General features: G+C 40.5%; 1 protein-coding gene across 1 annotated transcript; it reads right to left on the reverse strand.

Moving 5' to 3' along the window:
* Positions 1-540: 540 nt before the first annotated feature.
* On the reverse strand, positions 541-16,536 carry gas6 (growth arrest-specific 6). Its single transcript, XM_067404746.1, has 15 exons — positions 16,314-16,536; positions 16,064-16,224; positions 14,457-14,481; positions 13,490-13,552; positions 12,557-12,679; positions 11,983-12,102; positions 9,552-9,677; positions 7,744-7,865; positions 4,456-4,574; positions 4,187-4,376; positions 3,753-3,917; positions 3,460-3,628; positions 1,747-1,889; positions 1,447-1,654; positions 541-1,225 (listed from the first exon to the last, which is right to left on the reverse strand). Exons 1-15 carry the CDS (start codon positions 16,378-16,380, stop codon positions 1,074-1,076), a joined length of 1,953 nt encoding a protein of 650 aa, XP_067260847.1. The 5' UTR covers positions 16,381-16,536; the 3' UTR covers positions 541-1,073.
* Between the last annotated feature and the right edge of the window lie 2,327 nt (positions 16,537-18,863).

Raw genomic sequence — 18,863 nt, forward strand, 5'->3', positions numbered from 1 at the left:
GCTTTTCTTTGGTTTATAGAATCACTTGTTCTTTAATGTTACAGAATCACCTTTGGTTCTGTCATTATTTCATTGATAAATTAATTTCAGTATTTTATTCACATCCATTTTGTGATGGAGATCATGTCTGAAAATATGATCAACCAAACTCACCTCTGAAATTTAAAAATGTCTCTATAAAGAATGAATTTCAGTTTATAATATCATGTTTTCATAAGTTCTCATTCTGTAATATGTTATCTTTAAATAAATCACAAACACCTGAATTGAGCTGGAAGACAAAATTGAGGACATCACATTTACGACATCACTTCCTTTCCCTGAAAAATATTAAATATCTTCACAAAATTTTAAGGTTTCTACTTTAAACTGCAGAATTATTTCAGAAATATTTTTTCCTCAACATTTTAACATTTTCAAGAAGTCTTTTTTTTTTTTTTTTCTGGTGTTTGAATCCCAAAAGTAACACTTTGCTCTCATCAGGTTTTGTTTGCGCGAGCCGCTGAACGTCTGCGGACTTAAAGGACAGAATTGGTCGTAATAACAACATTCGCCTTTATTTGTTTTCAACAAGCGTTTCAGTCTCACACACAGAGCAAACATGAACGAAATACAAAACATTAACAATAAAAACAAGATTAAAAAACTCAAACGAGGGACTAGAAAAACTCCAACTCAAACCACTGAATGAAACCATGAAGATGATGATGATGATGATGAAGTTGAGCACCTACATCGAGGCCGGAGGGCCTTTATTGATGAGCGTGAAGGTCGTTGGCTGTTTTTAGTCGTCCTCCTCTAAAGCATTTTACAGTGGCATATGTACAGGTACAGTATTTTACAGCACACTCTCAGTAGCTTGTGTTCGATTGGTCTAATGTAAGCGTGTCAGTGAGTAATAATACATCGATACAGTGTGGACGCGTCTCTGGCTGTGCTATATGTGCGTGACGCGAGTGTGGCGAGGATCTCGGGCTTGACTAAGGCCTTCGTGGATCGGTCGAGTGGATCCTGATTAAACATCCTCCAGCAGTCGGAAGCACTTTGAAGGAGTCTGACGTGACGTCCGGCTGTTATTGCTGCGCGCCCACCAGGGGGCAGGAGTGAGAGCGGATGTCGTTGTGCTTGTGTTGGGCCTCGTCCACGTCCAGCAGCTGATCGTTGATCTGCACGTCCATGCAGCCCGTGAAGAAGGCCGACACTGGGGTGGACACCAACGATACATCTGCACAAACAACAGATTCAGCACATGTGAAGAGTCTGCAGATTCACTCACAGCCTGTGAACAACTTTCACCAGTGCTGGTGAAATCAGCAAATATGACACACAAGCACTGGCCACATTTGAAGGAACAGTAAAGAAAGTGGGATTTCAGGGGTCATTTTAAGATCATTTGCTTTAAATTGGATGAAATTACATGTGCCTCAGACACGAATGAGACGTTACCTGGGATGCCTCCTATAAAGGTGCTGTATGAAGACGTCAGATCCAGAGCGTCTACATTCTCCACCAGCTCCATCTGAGCAAGCTGCCCGTCCACCTCCAGTTTGGAGCTGTTCCCGGACACATTAACCGTCACTGTGTGCTGCTGACCGTCACACAGGTTCACTGGGACACTGGCCACCACCACCTCACCGAACGACACCAGCACGTGCTGTAGGGTCACAGATCAACACGAGATGCATCTGGAGCTTCAGATCAGACACGTCAAACACCATCATCTCACACACACACACACACACACACCTCAGTCCACTCCAGTGTCCCGGGATGATAGTCTGACAGAGAGATGGAGAACGGGACCCTGTCCTGACGAACCAGAGCGAACAGGACGCCCACAGAGGAGGCGGGACGCAGAGTCATGTGCACATGGAGCTTCTGATCGTCCCCTACGGAAAGCAGGGATATCATCGTTAGCTAAAACGATTATTAACCCTTATACGGTCTTTGGGATCTTTTTAGACCCCAAATGACGTTTGCTAAAATTAAATAAAATTGAAATTTTGATATGAAATTTTGTACAGTTGCTCATTCTTTCTAGATCTGCAAATAATAATAATAAAAAAATTAGAGTGATATCTTGTTTTTATGTTAGTGTAGAAATAAAGTCACACTCAGGGTCTCCAGGCAACAAAATATAATTTTGTAACAAAATAATTGTTTTTTTAAAACAAATGTAATTTTACTCTGTTTATTAATGTTTTTACTTCATATTTGTGCAGTTTTTGGAGGATTTATCATATCTTTTAAATTTATATAAATAAATAAATATTTTGTTGAATAGGTTTTTATACAAAAACAGCTTTTTATGTAAAATTCACTTTATAAAAGACCCACATTTGTAACTTTCATTAATGGGGATAACATGGATAATCTGACATGGTTTAGTGTGAGATTTTTGCCCATCTTTTGGAAAATGCAGTTTTAAAAGTAAAAAATGATCACTTTATCCAGCAGATGGCAGCAGAGCTCCACTATTTGCTGTTTGACTGACTGAAAGACATCTTTACACAAGTATTTTCAGATGGATTCATATCTAAATATTATGAAATCACAATTATGACAATAAAAGCTACTTTTTGTCAAAGTTTAACAATTTTAATTTAACAATTTTAAGTAACAATTTTTTGTACTGAAAAAAAGCAGCTTTTCAATAATGTTGATTTTGAGGATGAATTTTGTCCGTTTTCTATGTGGGATCTCATCATAATGTAACAATATTGAAAAACTGATTTTTTTTCTATTACAAAAAAAGCTAAACTTTGACAAAAGTAGCTTTTATTGTCATAATTGTGATTTCATAATATTTAGATATGAATCAGCTGAAAATACTTGTGTAAAGATGTCTTTCAGTCAGTCAAACAGCAAATAGTGGAGCTCTGCAGCATCTACTGGATAAAGTGATCATTTTTTACTTTTAAAACTGCATTTTCCAAAAGATGGGCAAAAATCTCACACTAAACCATGTCAGATTATCCATGTGATCCCCATGAATGAAAGTTAGAAATGTGGGTCTTTATAGTGAATTTTACATAAAAAGCTGTTTTTGTATAAAAACCTATTTAAAAAAATATTTTTGTAATTTATTTATATAAATTTAAAAGATAAGATAAATCCTCCAAAAACTGCACAAACAGGGTGTAAAAACATTAATAAACAGAGTAAAATTACATTTGTTATAAAAAAACAATTATTTACAACTATTTACAAACAAAATAACACATATTGTTATTAACTAAAACTCTAATTGAAAAATCTGTAATAACACAAAATATAAATAGATGAAATACCATTAACTAAGATTAATAAATGCTTTACAAGTACTTTTCTTAGTGAGTTTGTGTTAACAAATGGAACCTTGCAGTAAAGTGTTAGCACAAAAACTATTAAAAAGCACAAAAATGACTAAAACAAAAACTAAAATGAAAACTAAAAGTCAATTTAAAATATGAATCAGACCGTGGCTTTGGTTGAAGTAGGCGAAGCCGTGTCCGGGGTAGAAGGCGCTGTGGTCCTCGACGGCGTAACACTGCATGCGCTCGTTGTTCCGGATGGTTTCCTGAATGGACGTGTCCTCACCAGTTAACCAGCGCCAGTCCTTCATACAGCCGTCCAGTCGAGGGTTAATCTGCGATCACGAACACATGATCAGTGTTCAGACGGGCCGCACATATCAAGACACATATGTAACGTGCACGGGATGCCTTCTGGGATTATCATTATAATTTGAAGCTGTAGTTCATCACGCTCACCCTGCTGACCAGCCCGTCGTCTCTGAAGGGAACACCGCCCACCGTCAGGTTGAGCTCATGCATGCCTTTATTGAGCGTGAACAGATCCCCGTTCACTGCGATCTTCATCACCGCCTCCCTGTCGATCTTGATGACGAGGCTCCGCCCCTGCTCCTCCACGGAGATCTGTGACATCACGCACATCATTGTGTGTTCTGAACAGGCACTCGAAGAGTTGCTATAAATACAGCTTTCAGCAGATCGACTGTACTTATGAATTCATTACATACAAACAATCCATCATAATGCCATGACTGATTTAAGCTCTTTTCAAATTAAGACTTTTTAAGAACTGCAGAAACCCTGAAAAAGTGATCAGATTCTTTAATGACGTGATTCTTTTGTGTTGAGTGTGATTCTGTGTTTCAGTCATGACCCCTGCAGTGACCTCTCACCTTATGCCACTGGCCGTCATTGACCTGCGGTCCACTGCTCGTCACTCGGCTCACGGCTCCATATTTCAGCTGCAGCTCCAGTTTCCCATTATGCATCACCAGAACAATCCAGGAGCTGTTTAGGTGGCCGCCGGCGAAGAAGATCACGCCCTCGGGGTCGTAGGTCCTGAGGTCAAACTCTGCTGTGAATCTGAGGGGAAACAGAGCTACTGAAGTGATGCTGCATGTTTACGTCACTGAGATCATGTGATCCCGTCATCTGCGCTCACCCGGTCTGGACCCTGCGGCGGAAGCGCAGCCGGACCACAGGAATCCCGCTGAACATGCGTCCGAGATACAGCGAGCGCGAGTTCCTCTTTATGTCCTGCGGCAGGTGAAGCTCGATGGTCTTCAGACACACACAGAGAGGAAGAAGATCAAAAGATCTGCAAATAATCAAACTGAGAATTTGCACAAGAGCAAAAACGCCCAAAAATCGCAAAGGTCTTGATGTTGTTTTTGGGCTCTAACAGGTTTTCCTGCATTATTTTTTGATATTTGTTGATGTTTTTGACATTTTTGGTCCATACATTTTATCAATCAAAACAAAAGTCTGGCTGAAGGTTGTGCGCCAGCGAGTTTGAAACATGCGGTAGCGACAATGCAGTTGACAATGGAAATTGTGTCGGTCTTGTCTTGTTAGACCTGAGCACGGCCTTTGACACACTGGATCACACCATTTTGTTAAAGCTTTGCTGGGGTAAGTGGGGCGGCTTTACATTGCTTCCATTCTTACCTGAAGCGTTGAACTTTCACTGTAAATATTGGGGATAACTGTTCTTCTGCTGCTCCTGTAAGTTACGGGGTGCCTCAGGGCTCTGTTTTAGGACCGTTGCTTTTTTTTCTATACATGATTCCACTGGGCTCTATATTTAAGAAATTTGCTGATGACACACAGTTGTACCTTCCTTTGAAAGCAGGAAATAATGCAGCTGAAAATTCTTAGCTGAATTACCTTGAGGAGGTGAAATGTTGGATGAACTCATTAAACAGCTTGAGAATGAATGGCTTGTTTTTATTGCTGGTTTGTCTAAAGTTGATCCAGTCAATGTTGCAGAATTATTATGACAAACCCAAATTTCAATATTTTATTCAGAACACAACATAGATGACATATCAAATGTTTAAACTGAGAAAATGTATAATTTTAAGGGAAAAATAAGTTGATTTTAAAATTCATGGCATCAACACATCTCAAAAAAGTTGGGACAAGGCCATGTTTACCACTGTGTGGCATCCCCTCTTCTTTTTATAACAGTCTGCAAACGTCTGGGGACTGAGGAGACAAGTTGCTCAAGTTTAGGAATAGGAATGTTGTCCCATTCATGTCTAATACAGGCTTCTAGTTGCTCAACTGTCTTTGGTCTTCTTTGACGCATCTTCCTCTTTATGATGCGGCAAATGTTTTCTATGGGTGAAAGATCTGGACTGCAGGCTGGCCATTTCAGTACCCGGATCCTTCTTCAGCGCAGCCATGATGTTGTTATTGATGCAGTATGTGGTCTGGCATTGTCATGTTGGAAAATGCAAGGTCTTCCCTGAAAGAGACAACATCCGGATGGGAGCATATGTTGTTCTAGAACTTGGATATACCTTTCAGCATTGATGGTGCCTTTCCAGATGTGTAAGCTGCCCATGCCACACGCACTCATGCAACCCCATACCATCAGAGATGCAGGCTTCTGAACTGAGCGCTGATAACAACTTGGGTTGTCCCTGTCCTCTTTAGTCCGGATGACTTTTTTGTCCCAGTTTTCCAAAAAGAACTTCAAATTTTGATTCGTCTGACCACAGAACAGTTTTCCACTTTGCCACAGTCCATTTTAAATGAGCCTTGGCCCAGAGAAAACGCCTGCGCTTCTGGATCATGTTTAGATATGGCTTCTTTTTTGACCTATAGAGTTTTAGCCGGCAACGGCGAATGGCACGGTGGATTGTGTTCACCGACAATGTTTTCTTGAAGTTCTCCTGAGCCCATGTTGTGATTTCCATTACAGCAGCATTCCTGTATGTGATGCAGTGCCGTCTAAGGGCCCGAAGATCACGGGCATCCAGTATGGTTTTCCGGCCTTGATCCTTACGCACAGAGATTGTTCCAGATTCTCTGAATCTTTGGATGATATTATGCACTGTAGATGATGATAACTTCAAACTCTTTGCAGTTTTTCTCTGAGAAACTCCTTTTTTGGCCGCAGCATTGGGGGAATTGGTGATCCTCTTCCCATCTTGACTTCTGAGAGACACTGCCACTCTGAGAGGCTCTTTTTATACCCAATCATGTTGCCAATTGACCTAATAAGTTGCAAATTGGTCCTCCAGCTGTTCCTTATATGTACATTTAACTTTTCCGGCCTCTAATTGCTACCTGTCACAACTTTTTTGGAATGTGTATCTCTCATGAAATCCAAAATGAGCCAATATTTGGCATGACATTTCAAAATGTCTCCCTTTAAACATTTGATATGTGATCTATATTCTATTGTGAATAAAATATAAGCTTATGAGATTTTTAAATTATTGCATTCCTTATTAATTCATAATTTGTACAGTGTCCCAACTTTTTTGGAATCAGGTTTGTAGTTATGATAGTTAAAATGCTCTGCAGCAGTGGTAAAACTAGTCCAGTCTGACATGATTGTGACTATGATTCACTTCTGATGAAAGCATGAAGAAACCGCATATACTAACACTGATACTAAAAACAGAAATGAAACTAGAAGTCATTTTCAAAAGACAGAAATGAAAGTAAAATTACTTCAGCACCAGCTAAAAGTGAAAGATAAAGCTGAAACTTAACTGAAATCGAACTTTCAAAATGAAATTACAATATCAAAGACACAAAGCCGTTTTTCCGTTTGCAGTTTGAGGGTGTGAGGAAGTGTTCGTTCTGAAAAAACACATCTGAAAAAATATGAAATATGAATCATACTGATCTTCTATCTTGCATATATGTTTATGTATGCATATTTATTTTAAACCTGGAAATAAAGCTTTAGAATTTTAAACAATTTTCAATGTTACGACAAGTTACGATGCAAATAATAACAATAAATATCATCTTTCAGACTGTGCTGTATTTCTATGTGACTGATCGAATGTAAAGACCCCGAAATACTTCAAGTGAAATCGCAGAACGAACTGGTGTGACGTCAATTCAAATCAGGACAAAACGATTCGTTTGTGGAGTCTGAAACATCTTGTCAAAGTGAACGTTCTGAAAAAGCTGGTTATACGCCTCTGAACTCCCATTGGTCTGTGTGGTGATGATGTAACAGGTGGGTGTGGCTTTGAGGTTCCACCCTCTTTGAGGTGTAAATCATCTCCGGTTCATTTCTTCTGTTCAGTCCGTCGCGAGTAAAAACATGAACACACTGGAGAGTATATCGGGGCCTTTAGTAAATGAGTGTCACTGATCATGTGACTCTGTATAGACGGAAGATTATCTGAAAAATCTCATATAAATATCCCATCCATGAGAGTTTAGAGATCCGTGTGTGTGTGTGTGTGTGTGAGATCACCTCACAGCTCCTGAAATCAGGGCCCAGTCTCTTCCCCTGCCGTCCGTCACAGTAGCAGCGGAAACTTCCCGCTGTGTTCACACACTCCTCCTCACACACACGCGTCTCACACTCGTCCACGTCTGGTGGGAAAAATTAGTTCAACATCATCAGAACATCCTCATCAAACACAAATCATAAAACTCTATTTTTTCCTCTCATTTATAAACCATAATCTGGAATAAATGCTTTTGCTCCATGTGTCTTAAATGAGTCAACAGGAAGTGACCTGAAGTGAAAGACACATTATATAACCTTCTTCCTCTTGTTTTGGACCATGAAAGACGCTCAGATGAACTGACCACAAATAAGCAGCAAGAATTTCCCTGCTCAAGAGTGTCGGAAACTAAAGCGGAGCTGGAGTTATGTAACCGGAAAACACTTCCTCTCAACATTTCTGACTAGGTGAAAAGTCACAAAAAAATAGATATTCCCAAAAACACATGAGATAATGAGACTGAAACCTCCTGTACTGAGACTGAGAGACATTTTAGCGAGTTCAGGGATGAAGGTCAGGATGAACATTATGAGGAAATGATCAGTTCCTTCAGACTGCTGCAGGACGCTCAACAGTTCAATAAATAAGAAGTTAATATTCTGCTATATTTTAGACACAATATAGTCTGTTTTTGCTCACTTTTGCTCAAATATTACTTATAAAGTCAGAGCAGAACTGCTGTGCATCTCCGAGCAACACACAGCATTTAGTTTCCGAATGAATCCACGTTTTGAATGAATCAGGTGATTGATTCAATGGCTCATTCATAAAGAGAGTCATTTACTTCATTCCTGAATGATTCTGCCGTTTGAACAAATCGAATGAATGATTTAGACATTTGCCGCCAGCTTAGATTCTTATTTAGAGTATCATTTCATTAAACAAAATTATAAATTCATTTTTCCATATTAATAAAAAACAAAAACAAAAGGGAAATTCTGTGAACATTTACCCACTGTCAGGTCATTTCAAACCTGTATGACTTTCTTTCTTTTGTGGAACATAAAAGAAGATACTAAACTGTTTTGGTTTCCATTGACTTCCATTGTATCTTCTTTTATGTTCCACAATAGAAAGAAAGTCATAAATGTTTGAAAACAAATTATGGTTGTTGTAGCCTAAAAGTTTGTTTAATAAATTCTATGTTGAATCAAATAAAATATTCCTCTCAAAACTTACTTTTTGTAATGTCTATTTAATGCTTTTCTTATTTAACACAATAATGAGTTTAAATGATCTTATGGGGGTAATTTTTTGTGCGATTAATTAATTAATCGGCACATCATAATTAATTAGATTAAAAATTTTAATAGCTTGACAGCCCTACTATATAGACATACAGCTGTCCAGTCGAGGGTTAATCTGCGGTCACGAACATGTTTAAAAAAAAAAAATCTAAATTATGAAAATTTTAACTAAAATCAAATTTTAAAATTTAATATACGCCAAGACAACATTTATCATTTTCTTTTAGTTTTACTTTATGTAGTAAAACTAAAAGTAAAATAAAAATTTATGAAAACTATATAGACATTCAAAAAACAAAACAAAATGGAAAACATGAAAATAAAACCAAATTCTAAATATTAATAAACAAATAAGAGTATCTCAATGACTGATGCAGACACATTTACTGACATCTCATTACTCTCATGACGATGCTCATTTGCATACGAGTGCTTGATCAGTATTTTTGCTCTCAGTCACTTCTGAAACTCTCAGCACAAACGGTCTCGTAGCTTCGGCTCATGGTAACGTCCTGTAAACGCACCTGCGCAGCTCTTGGTGATGTTGTCGTAGACGTAGCCCTCCTCGCACAGGCAGTCGTAGCTCCCGACGAGGTTGGAGCAGCGCGCGGTTCCGCACACATCTGGAGTCTCCACACACTCGTCCACATCTGTGGAGAAAACCAGGAAACACTTTCGAACACTCCGTTCACATGTACAGCGATTCTACCGCTGGAGATCATACAGGCACTGCACTCTTACTGATGCGCTTCTCAGAATATGATCACAAATGTGATTTCTGCTGTAGTTTTCATTCTGGAGGAGAAAGTTTGGAAGCTTGTTTCTGCCGCAAAATAAAGGTAAATGCAACAAAAATGCCACCAAAATTAATAAAAATTCTTCCAAAAACCAAAATATGGTGCAAAAAAATCCGTATAAGTTCTTGTTTTGAAAATTTATAAGCAATATCACATGAGCAAAAGTACTGTTTTCCTGAATATCAGCACATTTGTAAATTTTATGTAACTATTCAATGAACAATAAGTTAATAGGCTCTAAGGTGACTCAATTTTGGCAACAAAAATAGACTTATTGCGCGTCTCTGAGCAACATTACTGAATGAATCCGTGTTTTTGAATGAATCATTTTAACTCAACGACTCAATGAGTCACTTCTGCTTTATCCCTGAATGAATCAGCCATTTTGAATGAATCGTTTGACTGAATGATTCAATGAATTACTCGTTACAACAATGATTTGCCACAACCTACTGGCTAGAATTATTTCATTTTAGCTGAGGGACGAATATTGAATGCTGTTTTTGTTTTCGGTCCCAATTGTAACAATAGTTCTGGTTAAAGAGATAGAATATGTTTATAAATTCACTATTCAGAGCGAAATATGAGATAACATCGTAAATATAACAGCGATAACATAATTGCGACAAAAATGCCACCAAAATGAATAAAAATGCTTCCAAAAACCAAGATATGGTGCCAAAAAAGTCTCTGTATAAGTTCTTGTTTTCAATATTTATAAGCAATATCACATGAGCAAAAGTGCTGTTTTCCCGAATATTAGCACATTTGCAAAAGAGATATTGATTTTATATAACAGTTTAACTCAATATTGTCTGTTTTTCCTCCATTTTGCCAACGAAAATAGTTCCAAACATTAGACCCATTGCGTGTCTCCAAAGAACACAGTTTCAGTTTCGTTACTGAATAAATCCTCGTTTTTGAATGAATCGTTCTAATGAATGACTCGATGACTCTCTCAGCCTGCGTCTCAATGTGCATACTATCCATCCTAAATAGCATGTGAAACTAGTAATATTCAGTACTATTTAGGGTGTATAGGGTGGATAGTATGCACATTGGGATGCAGGGTCAGTCACTTCTGTTTTGTCCCTGAATGAATCAGCCATTTTGAATGAAACGTTTGACTGAATGATTCAATGACTCACTCATTAAGACAATGATTTGCTGCCACCCACTGACAGTTTTAGTATAATTTCATTTTAGCTGAGGGAATATTGAATGCTGTTTTTGTTTTCGGTCAAAATGAATAAAAATGCTTCCAAAAACCAAGATACGGTGCAAAAAAAGTCTCTGTATAGGTTCTTGTTTTTAATATTTATAAGCAAAAATCACACGAGCAAAAATGCTGTTTTCCCGACTATTAGCACGTTTGCAAATGAGATATTGATTTTATACATTTTAACAAACAATAATAGGCTATTAGGTGACACAATATTGTCTGTTTTGCAACAAAAATAGTTCCAAAATATAGACCTATTGCACGTCTCCAAGGAACAGTTTCAGTTTCGTTACTGAATAAATCCACGTTTTTCTAATGAATGACTCGACGACTCTCTCAGTCACTTCAGCTTTGTCCCTGAATGAATCAGATATTTTGAACGAATCGTTTGACTGACTGATTCAATGACTCGCTCGTTAAAACAATGATTTGCCGCCACCTACTGGTGGCTTTAGTATAATTTCATTTTAGCTGAGGGATGAAGATTGAATGTTGGTTTTGTTTTCGGTCGTGATTCTAACAATAGTTCTGGTTAAAGAGATTATAATAAAATTATAAATTGACTAAGAGTGAAATATGAGATAACATGGTAAATATAACAGAGATAACATAAATTCAGTTTCTTTGAAACAAGCCTCCGAATTGCAAAGACCGCTTCTGACTAGCAGGTAGTTAAAAGCCTAATGTAACATAACAGAAACTAAATATTTTCCAAATAAGATGTTTCACCTATATATAATATTAATTTTTCATTGTATAAATTGTATGTTTATACATTAAAAACGCACGAGGATGATGATATTTGGGGGCTTTTTACATCTAAAAGGTTCAAAACTCCTGATCTAATGTTTGAGATATCTTTTTGCAAAAATCAAAATCTACAGAAATAAAGTTATTGTTATTTGTGTTTGGTTCGACACTGAAATCCTCACTTACCCAGACACGCGTGGTGACCCGAGAGCCTGTATCCGTCACGACAGGAGCAGTGGTAACTTCCCATGCTGTTGTTACACTCGTGCTCACAGCCTCCGTTCTCTTTGCTGCACTCGTCTACATCTGCCAATCACAAACAGACAGTGCACCGTTAGCCAATCAGGTGGAGCTCAGGATTCAAAGCCTGCGGAGCCGGCGGGCGGAGTCCTGCAGGAACACAGAGGCTCAGTGTCGGGCGGCCTGGCAGAAACCGGCCACACTTTCGTGATGAAGAACATCCTGAGCAGACGGTGATGAATGCGGCTCTGTGCTCGGCCTGGACGCTCTCATCGGGTTTGATGAGTCACAGCCCATCTGTGCTGAACACATCTAGACTCAAACTGCAGAAACTCTCCAACATGTTGCTGTGCAGTTTGTCAACTTTTAAAAATCTAGTGGGAGGTTCTTAGAAATGCAATCTTTGAGAATATGAAACCATAACGGAGGTGTTCAGATACAGATTCACTGCAGTTTTGAGTGAATGAATAAATCCAGAGAGCAACAACCATCGTCATCTTTACATGTGGCATGTTTGTACCTTTCTCACACCTGACGCCGCTCCATCCGGTGAAACAGTGACACTGGAATCCGCCCTTTTTGTCCTCACAGCGCACCATCCCGAGATGATTGCAGGGGTTCGGGGAACACTGGTCTGGAATGTCTGCGGGAGAAAATGCAAGATGCACTTTTTTGGACTTCAAAATCTCGCCCCTCATTCACTCCCATTATAAAGCTCGGATATATTTTTAAATATATCTCAGATTGTGTTCGTCTGAAAGGCTTGTGGGAGAGCAAATCATTTTTTGGGTGAACTATCCCTTTAATTCATTGTGAAATAATGAGTCCTTCTTGTAAAGTGTTAGTGTAAATATTAACGAACATCACATGACGTCAGCTGAAAATGCACATCGGAAGCTGATGACAGATTATGAGGACGAACATCCAGTCCCAGCTCTTTATTCCGATGACTCTCCGGTTGTCAGTGATGTGTTTGCTGACAGCGCACGAAGCACGTCCGACCACAGAGGAGAGAGACAGGAAGAGCTCAGAGACGCAGCGTCCCTCTCTCTCTCTGACTCAGGGTTTCTGTTGGACACAGATCGACCAATCACAGCGCAGCACGAGGCTGCCTCCGAATCAGCAGAAGCGAGTAAAGCAGGACGAGCCTCCAGCAGACGTCAGCGAACACCGTCACACACACACGCCCACTCATTCACACACACCTCAGACCTTCACATTAGTGTGATTTACTGAGATGTTGGGCGACAGGATGATAACGAGAGGAGAGAGACGTTCAGATGCAAGAGCAAACTACCCATGAGCGCTTTCTGAAGATATAAATAACTCCAGAGGAGAGCAGACGACAGCTTCAAACGCACTGCAGCACTGCACTAGATAGATAGATAGATAGATAGATAGATAGATAGATAGATAGATAGATAGATAGATAGAGAGAGAGAGAGACACTCACTGTGAACGCAGGTGATGAGATCCGATTTCTTCTTCTCAGAGCCTCCAAATTTGTCCAAACAAGCTTTATTATTAAAGAGAATCAAACATCTTCATCAGGATCAGCAGATTCAGCAAACAATCGACTCACATTATAGTAAACGATTCATTCAGTTCAGAATTAAAATTCCTTGATTATTTACTCTCCTCCATGTCATCCAAGTTGTTCATGTCTTTCTTTCTTCAGTGGAAAAACATTCCAGGATTTTCTCCATATAGTGGACTTCACTGGGGTTCAACGGGTTTCAGTGCAGCTTCAAAGAGCTCTACATGATCCCAGACGAGGAATAAGAGTCTCATCTAGAGAAACCATCAGACATTTACTAAAAATAATACAAATTATATACTTTTTAACCACAAATGCTCGTCTTGCACTGCTCTGTGATGCTCCACGCATGACGTAATCATGTTGGAAAGGTTCTCATTTTCTCCTCCAACTTCAAAATCGTTGTTTTACCCTTTTTTTGTAAAGGCCGTTTGATTCAGTCTTTATAAACACTGGATCGGTTCTTCCTCTTACGTCACGCGTGACCTTTCCAACATGATTACGTCATGCGTGCAGCATCACAGAGCAGTGCAAGACGAGCATTTGTGGTTAAAAAGTATATAATTTTTATTATTTTTAGAAAATGACCGATGGTTTCTCTAGATGAGACTCTTATTCCTCGTCTGGGATCATGTAGAGCTCTTTGAAGCTGCACTGAAACTGACATTTGGACCTTCAACCCGTTGAACCCCAGTGAAGTCCACTATATGGAGAAAATCCTGGAATGTTTTCCTTCATTTCTTTTCCACTGAAGACAGAAAGACATGAACATCTCGGATGACATGGAGGAGAGTAAATTATCAGGAAATTTTCATTCTGAAGTGAACTAATCCTTTAAATGATTCCAACCTTCATTAAAAACAGAGAGAAGAAGGAGACTCACCCTGATACTTGGGGTAGAAATAATCCTATAAAAGAGAAATGATTCATTATTATGAACAGGATTTTTGTTAATGAATGAATGTCAGATTTGAAGACAGAGCGTCTGTGATCCTGTCCTGACATGTTGAGCTCATATCTTGTCTTACATCAGGGTGGATAATGTTTCTGAGCTGGTATGAAAGAACACACACACACACACACACACTCTCTCTCTGCAGAGGTATGGGTGGAGTAAATCTACACAGTTGACTTTAATCTCTCTCTGTCATTGTCTATGTACATTAATAAATCCAGCAGCATTAATGAGAGCAAACGATTAGACGTGTGACTGCGATGACCACTGACGTCCTCACACGAGCTCTGAGATAATCGATGTCGAGTCCTCTATGCATTAAAGTCAAACTTCAGCTGGGAACCGGCGTGCTGACTCACTCACACACACTGCAGTGAGAAATCTGCAGCGTCAGAGAAGCCGGTCGCACGCGCTGCCGGTGAATAATGCATTCAGGGACTGGAAATCCAACGTCTCTGACACGGCCAGGAGGAAGAGGCACGCAAACCTCACCGACAGAGACCCGCGTCTCTTCACATCACCTTGATTCACCTTAGCTGGGGCTGAAAAGACATTTAATATCCAGTAATAATATTGATTTGACTGCAAACCTTGAGCTGAGCTGAATAATGACACTATTGTCTTCTGCTTTGAGAAATTCTGCAACACTGACAGTCACTGGCACTCCGACAATCAAATAAAGTTGATTCCACAATTTATCATGGTCAAGCTAAAAATAGAAAGCTTTAGAGCTCTGATGATGTCATCATAATCTTTCACACTTCCTAAACATTCCCAATCCGCACGGTGAATACCCTGATCCTTATTTACAGGCCAAACAGGATTAAATCTGGACGAGTCAGACGCGCGCCGCCACACTGGAATTCATTCTGTATCAAAAACACATTCCAGGCTCAACAGTCAGTCAACAACACAGTGACACGCCCCTCAGGGACCAATCAGAAGTGCCACTTACAGGCTCATTTGCATATCAGCTCCCGGAGGAGAACAGTCTGTGTATGAGGAGTCATATTCATGCGGGGTTATTGATGTGAAATCAGGTGCAGCGCACAGCCTCATGGGAAAATATGACGGTAATAATAGCATCAATGCAGCATGAGAACTTCTGATTTATTATATTTCACATTAAGGGTTACACTGCCCTAGTTACACTGTAGTTAAACATGAGTACTGAGTACTTAATACTATAGAGTTAGGGTTAGAATTAGGGTTTGGTTCATATATATAATTACAGTGCTAAATCTGTGGGAAAAAAAAATAAAAAATTATATATATATATATATATATTCACAGATTTAGCACTGTAATTCCATTATGTTCAATACAAATATTCAATATATTTTACCAATAATAAGACATGCTCTATAAATGTGACAGGCGCCCTGTCAAATGGACCACTGCAGCCCTACATAGTGCACACTAACTAGGGAGCGGCAGAGAATCATTAGGGATCGATACATATTTACCGATAAAACATCAGCGCGTGCACTAACCGATTAATCGGTCGTCAGCTCGTCTGCGGCGGACTCTCTTACCGTCTCAGGGTCATTCTCGAACACTTCTCTCGCCTCCTCTTTAGTGCATCTCTCCTCCACACACTCCCTCTCCAGGTGACCCTGCTTGGTCTCCTCGAACACCTGGTTCGCCCTCCGGTGTCTGCGGAGAAACTCGTTCGCCTGCTTCGGCGACACGGACACTGAAAACAGCAGAGACTCTCAACTTCTGCCCGGGACAAGTTTGCGCTGCTGCACTACGCAGGAATAGCGGCTTGTTTCGTGTACTTACATTGCGAGGAGCAGCCGATGCAGAGCAGGACGAAGCAGCAGCTCGACACGAACTCTCTCATGTTCATTCTGCGGCAAACTTTCGCTCGTTCTGGATCAGAATCCTGCACTGAACCGCCACATTCAACCCCGAACACGAGCGTCTCTGCGGCGCATTCAGCCTCCCTCTTTCTCTCTTGAGCACTCTCTGTATTCGGCTCCTCTGTCTCTCTCTCTCTCTCTCTCTCTCTCTGTCTCTCTCTCTCTCCACAAACGTGAGCGGCAGATTCGTCGGTTTATTGGTGAAAGTTGCAGCACGCGCAGGGAGTTCCCGATGCAGAATTTTCCTCTGCAAGAGCAGATCACTGCAGCACAAACTACACTAGCACAGAGAAAATAACCCTTTAAAGGTTTGGTTCACCCAAAATAAATGAGCATTCTGTCCCCATTTACTGTTTCTCATCATGTCCTTCAAACCCCTGTGACTTTCTTTCTTTAGAGGAACACAAAAGGAGACACTCAGCAGAATGTTCACACTGCTCTGCATTATCCAACACTAAACAATGCTGGGTTAAAAACAACTGTTAACAACAGCTATTTTAACCCAGCGAATGTGTGTTTTAACCCAGCAAAAGGGTGTTTTAACCCAGCGAACGGGTGTTTTAACCCAGCGAACGGGTGTTTTAACCCAGCGAATGTGTGTTTTAACCCAGCAAAAGGGTGTTTTAATCCAGCGAACGGGTGTTTTAACCCAGCAAACGGGTTTTTTAACCCAGCGAACGGGTTTTTTAACCCAGCGAACGGGTGTTTTAACCCAGCGAATGGGTGTTTTAACCCAGCGAATGTGTGTTTTAACCCAGCAAAAGGGTGTTTTAATCCAGCGAACGGGTGTTTTAACCCAGCAAACGGGTTTTTTAACCCAGCGAACGGGTGTTTTAACCCAGCGAATGAGTGTTTTAACCCAGCAAAAGGGTGTTTTAACCCAGCGAACGGGTGTTTTAACCCAGCAAAAGGGTGTTTTAACCCAGCGAACGGGTATTTTTAGCCAGCCAATAGGTGTTTTAACCCAGCGAACGGGTGTTTTGTGTTTTAACCCAGCGAATGGGTGTTTTAACCCAGCAAACGGGTGTTTTAACCCAGCAAACGGGTGTTTTAACCCAGCGAATGGGTGTTTTAACCCAGCGAACGGGTGTTTTAACCCAGCAAACGGGTGTTTTAACCCAGCGAACGGGTGTTTTAACCCAGCGAACGGGTGTTTTAACCCAGCAAACGGGTGTTTTTAGCCAGCCAATAGGTGTTTTAACCCAGCGAACGGGTGTTTTAACCCAGCAAACGGGTGTTTTAACCCAGCGAACGGGTGTTTTAACCCAGCAAACGGGTGTTTTTAGCCAGCCAATAGGTGTTTTAACCCAGCGAACGGGTGTTTTAACCCAGCGAACGGGTGTTTTAACCCAGCAAACGGGTGTTTTTAGCCAGCCAATAGGTGTTTTAACCCAGCGAACGGGTGTTTTGTGTTTTAACCCAGCGAACGGGTGTTTTAACCCAGCAAAAGGGTGTTTTAACCCAGCGAACGGGTGTTTTAACCCAGCAAAAGGGTGTTTTAACCCAGCGAACGGGTGTTTTAACCCAGCAAAAGGGTGTTTTAACCCAGCGAACGGGTGTTTTGTGTTTTAACCCAGCGAATGGGTGTTTTAACCCAGCAAACGGGTGTTTTAACCCAGTGAACGGGTGTTATGTGTTTTAACCCAGCGAATGGGTGTTTTAACCCAGCAAACGGGTGTTTTAACCCAGCAAACGGGTGTTTTAACCCAGCGAATGGGTGTTTTAACCCAGTTAACGGGTGTTTTAACCCAGCGACGGGTGTTTTGTGTTTTAACCCAGCGAATGGGTGTTTTAACCCAGCGAATGGGTGTTTTAACCCAGCAAACGGGTGTTTTAACCCAGCGAACGGGTGTTTTAACCCAGCAAACGGGTGTTTTAACCCAGCGAACGGGTGTTTTAACCCAGCGAACGGGTGTTTTAACCCAGCAAACGGGTGTTTTAACCCAGCAAACGGGTGTTTTGTGTTTTAACCCAGCGAATGGGTGTTTTAACCCATCGAACGGGTGTTTTAACCCAGCAAACGGGTGTTTTAACCCAGCAAACGGGTGTTTTAACCCAGCGAACGGGTGTTTTGTGTTTTAACCCAGCGAATGGGTGTTTTAACCCATCGAACGGGTGTTTTAACCCAGCAAACGGGTGTTTTTAGCCAGCCAATAGGTGTTTTAACCCAGCGAACAGGTGTTTTGTGTTTTAACCCAGCGAATGGGTGTTTTAACCCAGCAAACGGGTGTTTTAACCCAGCGAACGGGTGTTTTGTGTTTTAACCCAACGAATGGGTGTTTTAACCCATCGAATGGGTGTTTTGTGTTTTAACCCAGCGAATGGGTGTTTTAACCCATCGAACGGGTGTTTTAACCCAGCAAACGGGTGTTTTAACCCAGCAAACGGGTGTTTTAACCCAGCGAACGGGTGTTTTGTGTTTTAACCCAGCGAATGGGTGTTTTAACCCATCGAACGGGTGTTTTAACCC

This window comes from Chanodichthys erythropterus, chromosome 12 (assembly GCF_024489055.1).
Source record: "Chanodichthys erythropterus isolate Z2021 chromosome 12, ASM2448905v1, whole genome shotgun sequence".
NCBI classification, from domain to species: Eukaryota; Metazoa; Chordata; class Actinopteri; order Cypriniformes; family Xenocyprididae; genus Chanodichthys; species Chanodichthys erythropterus.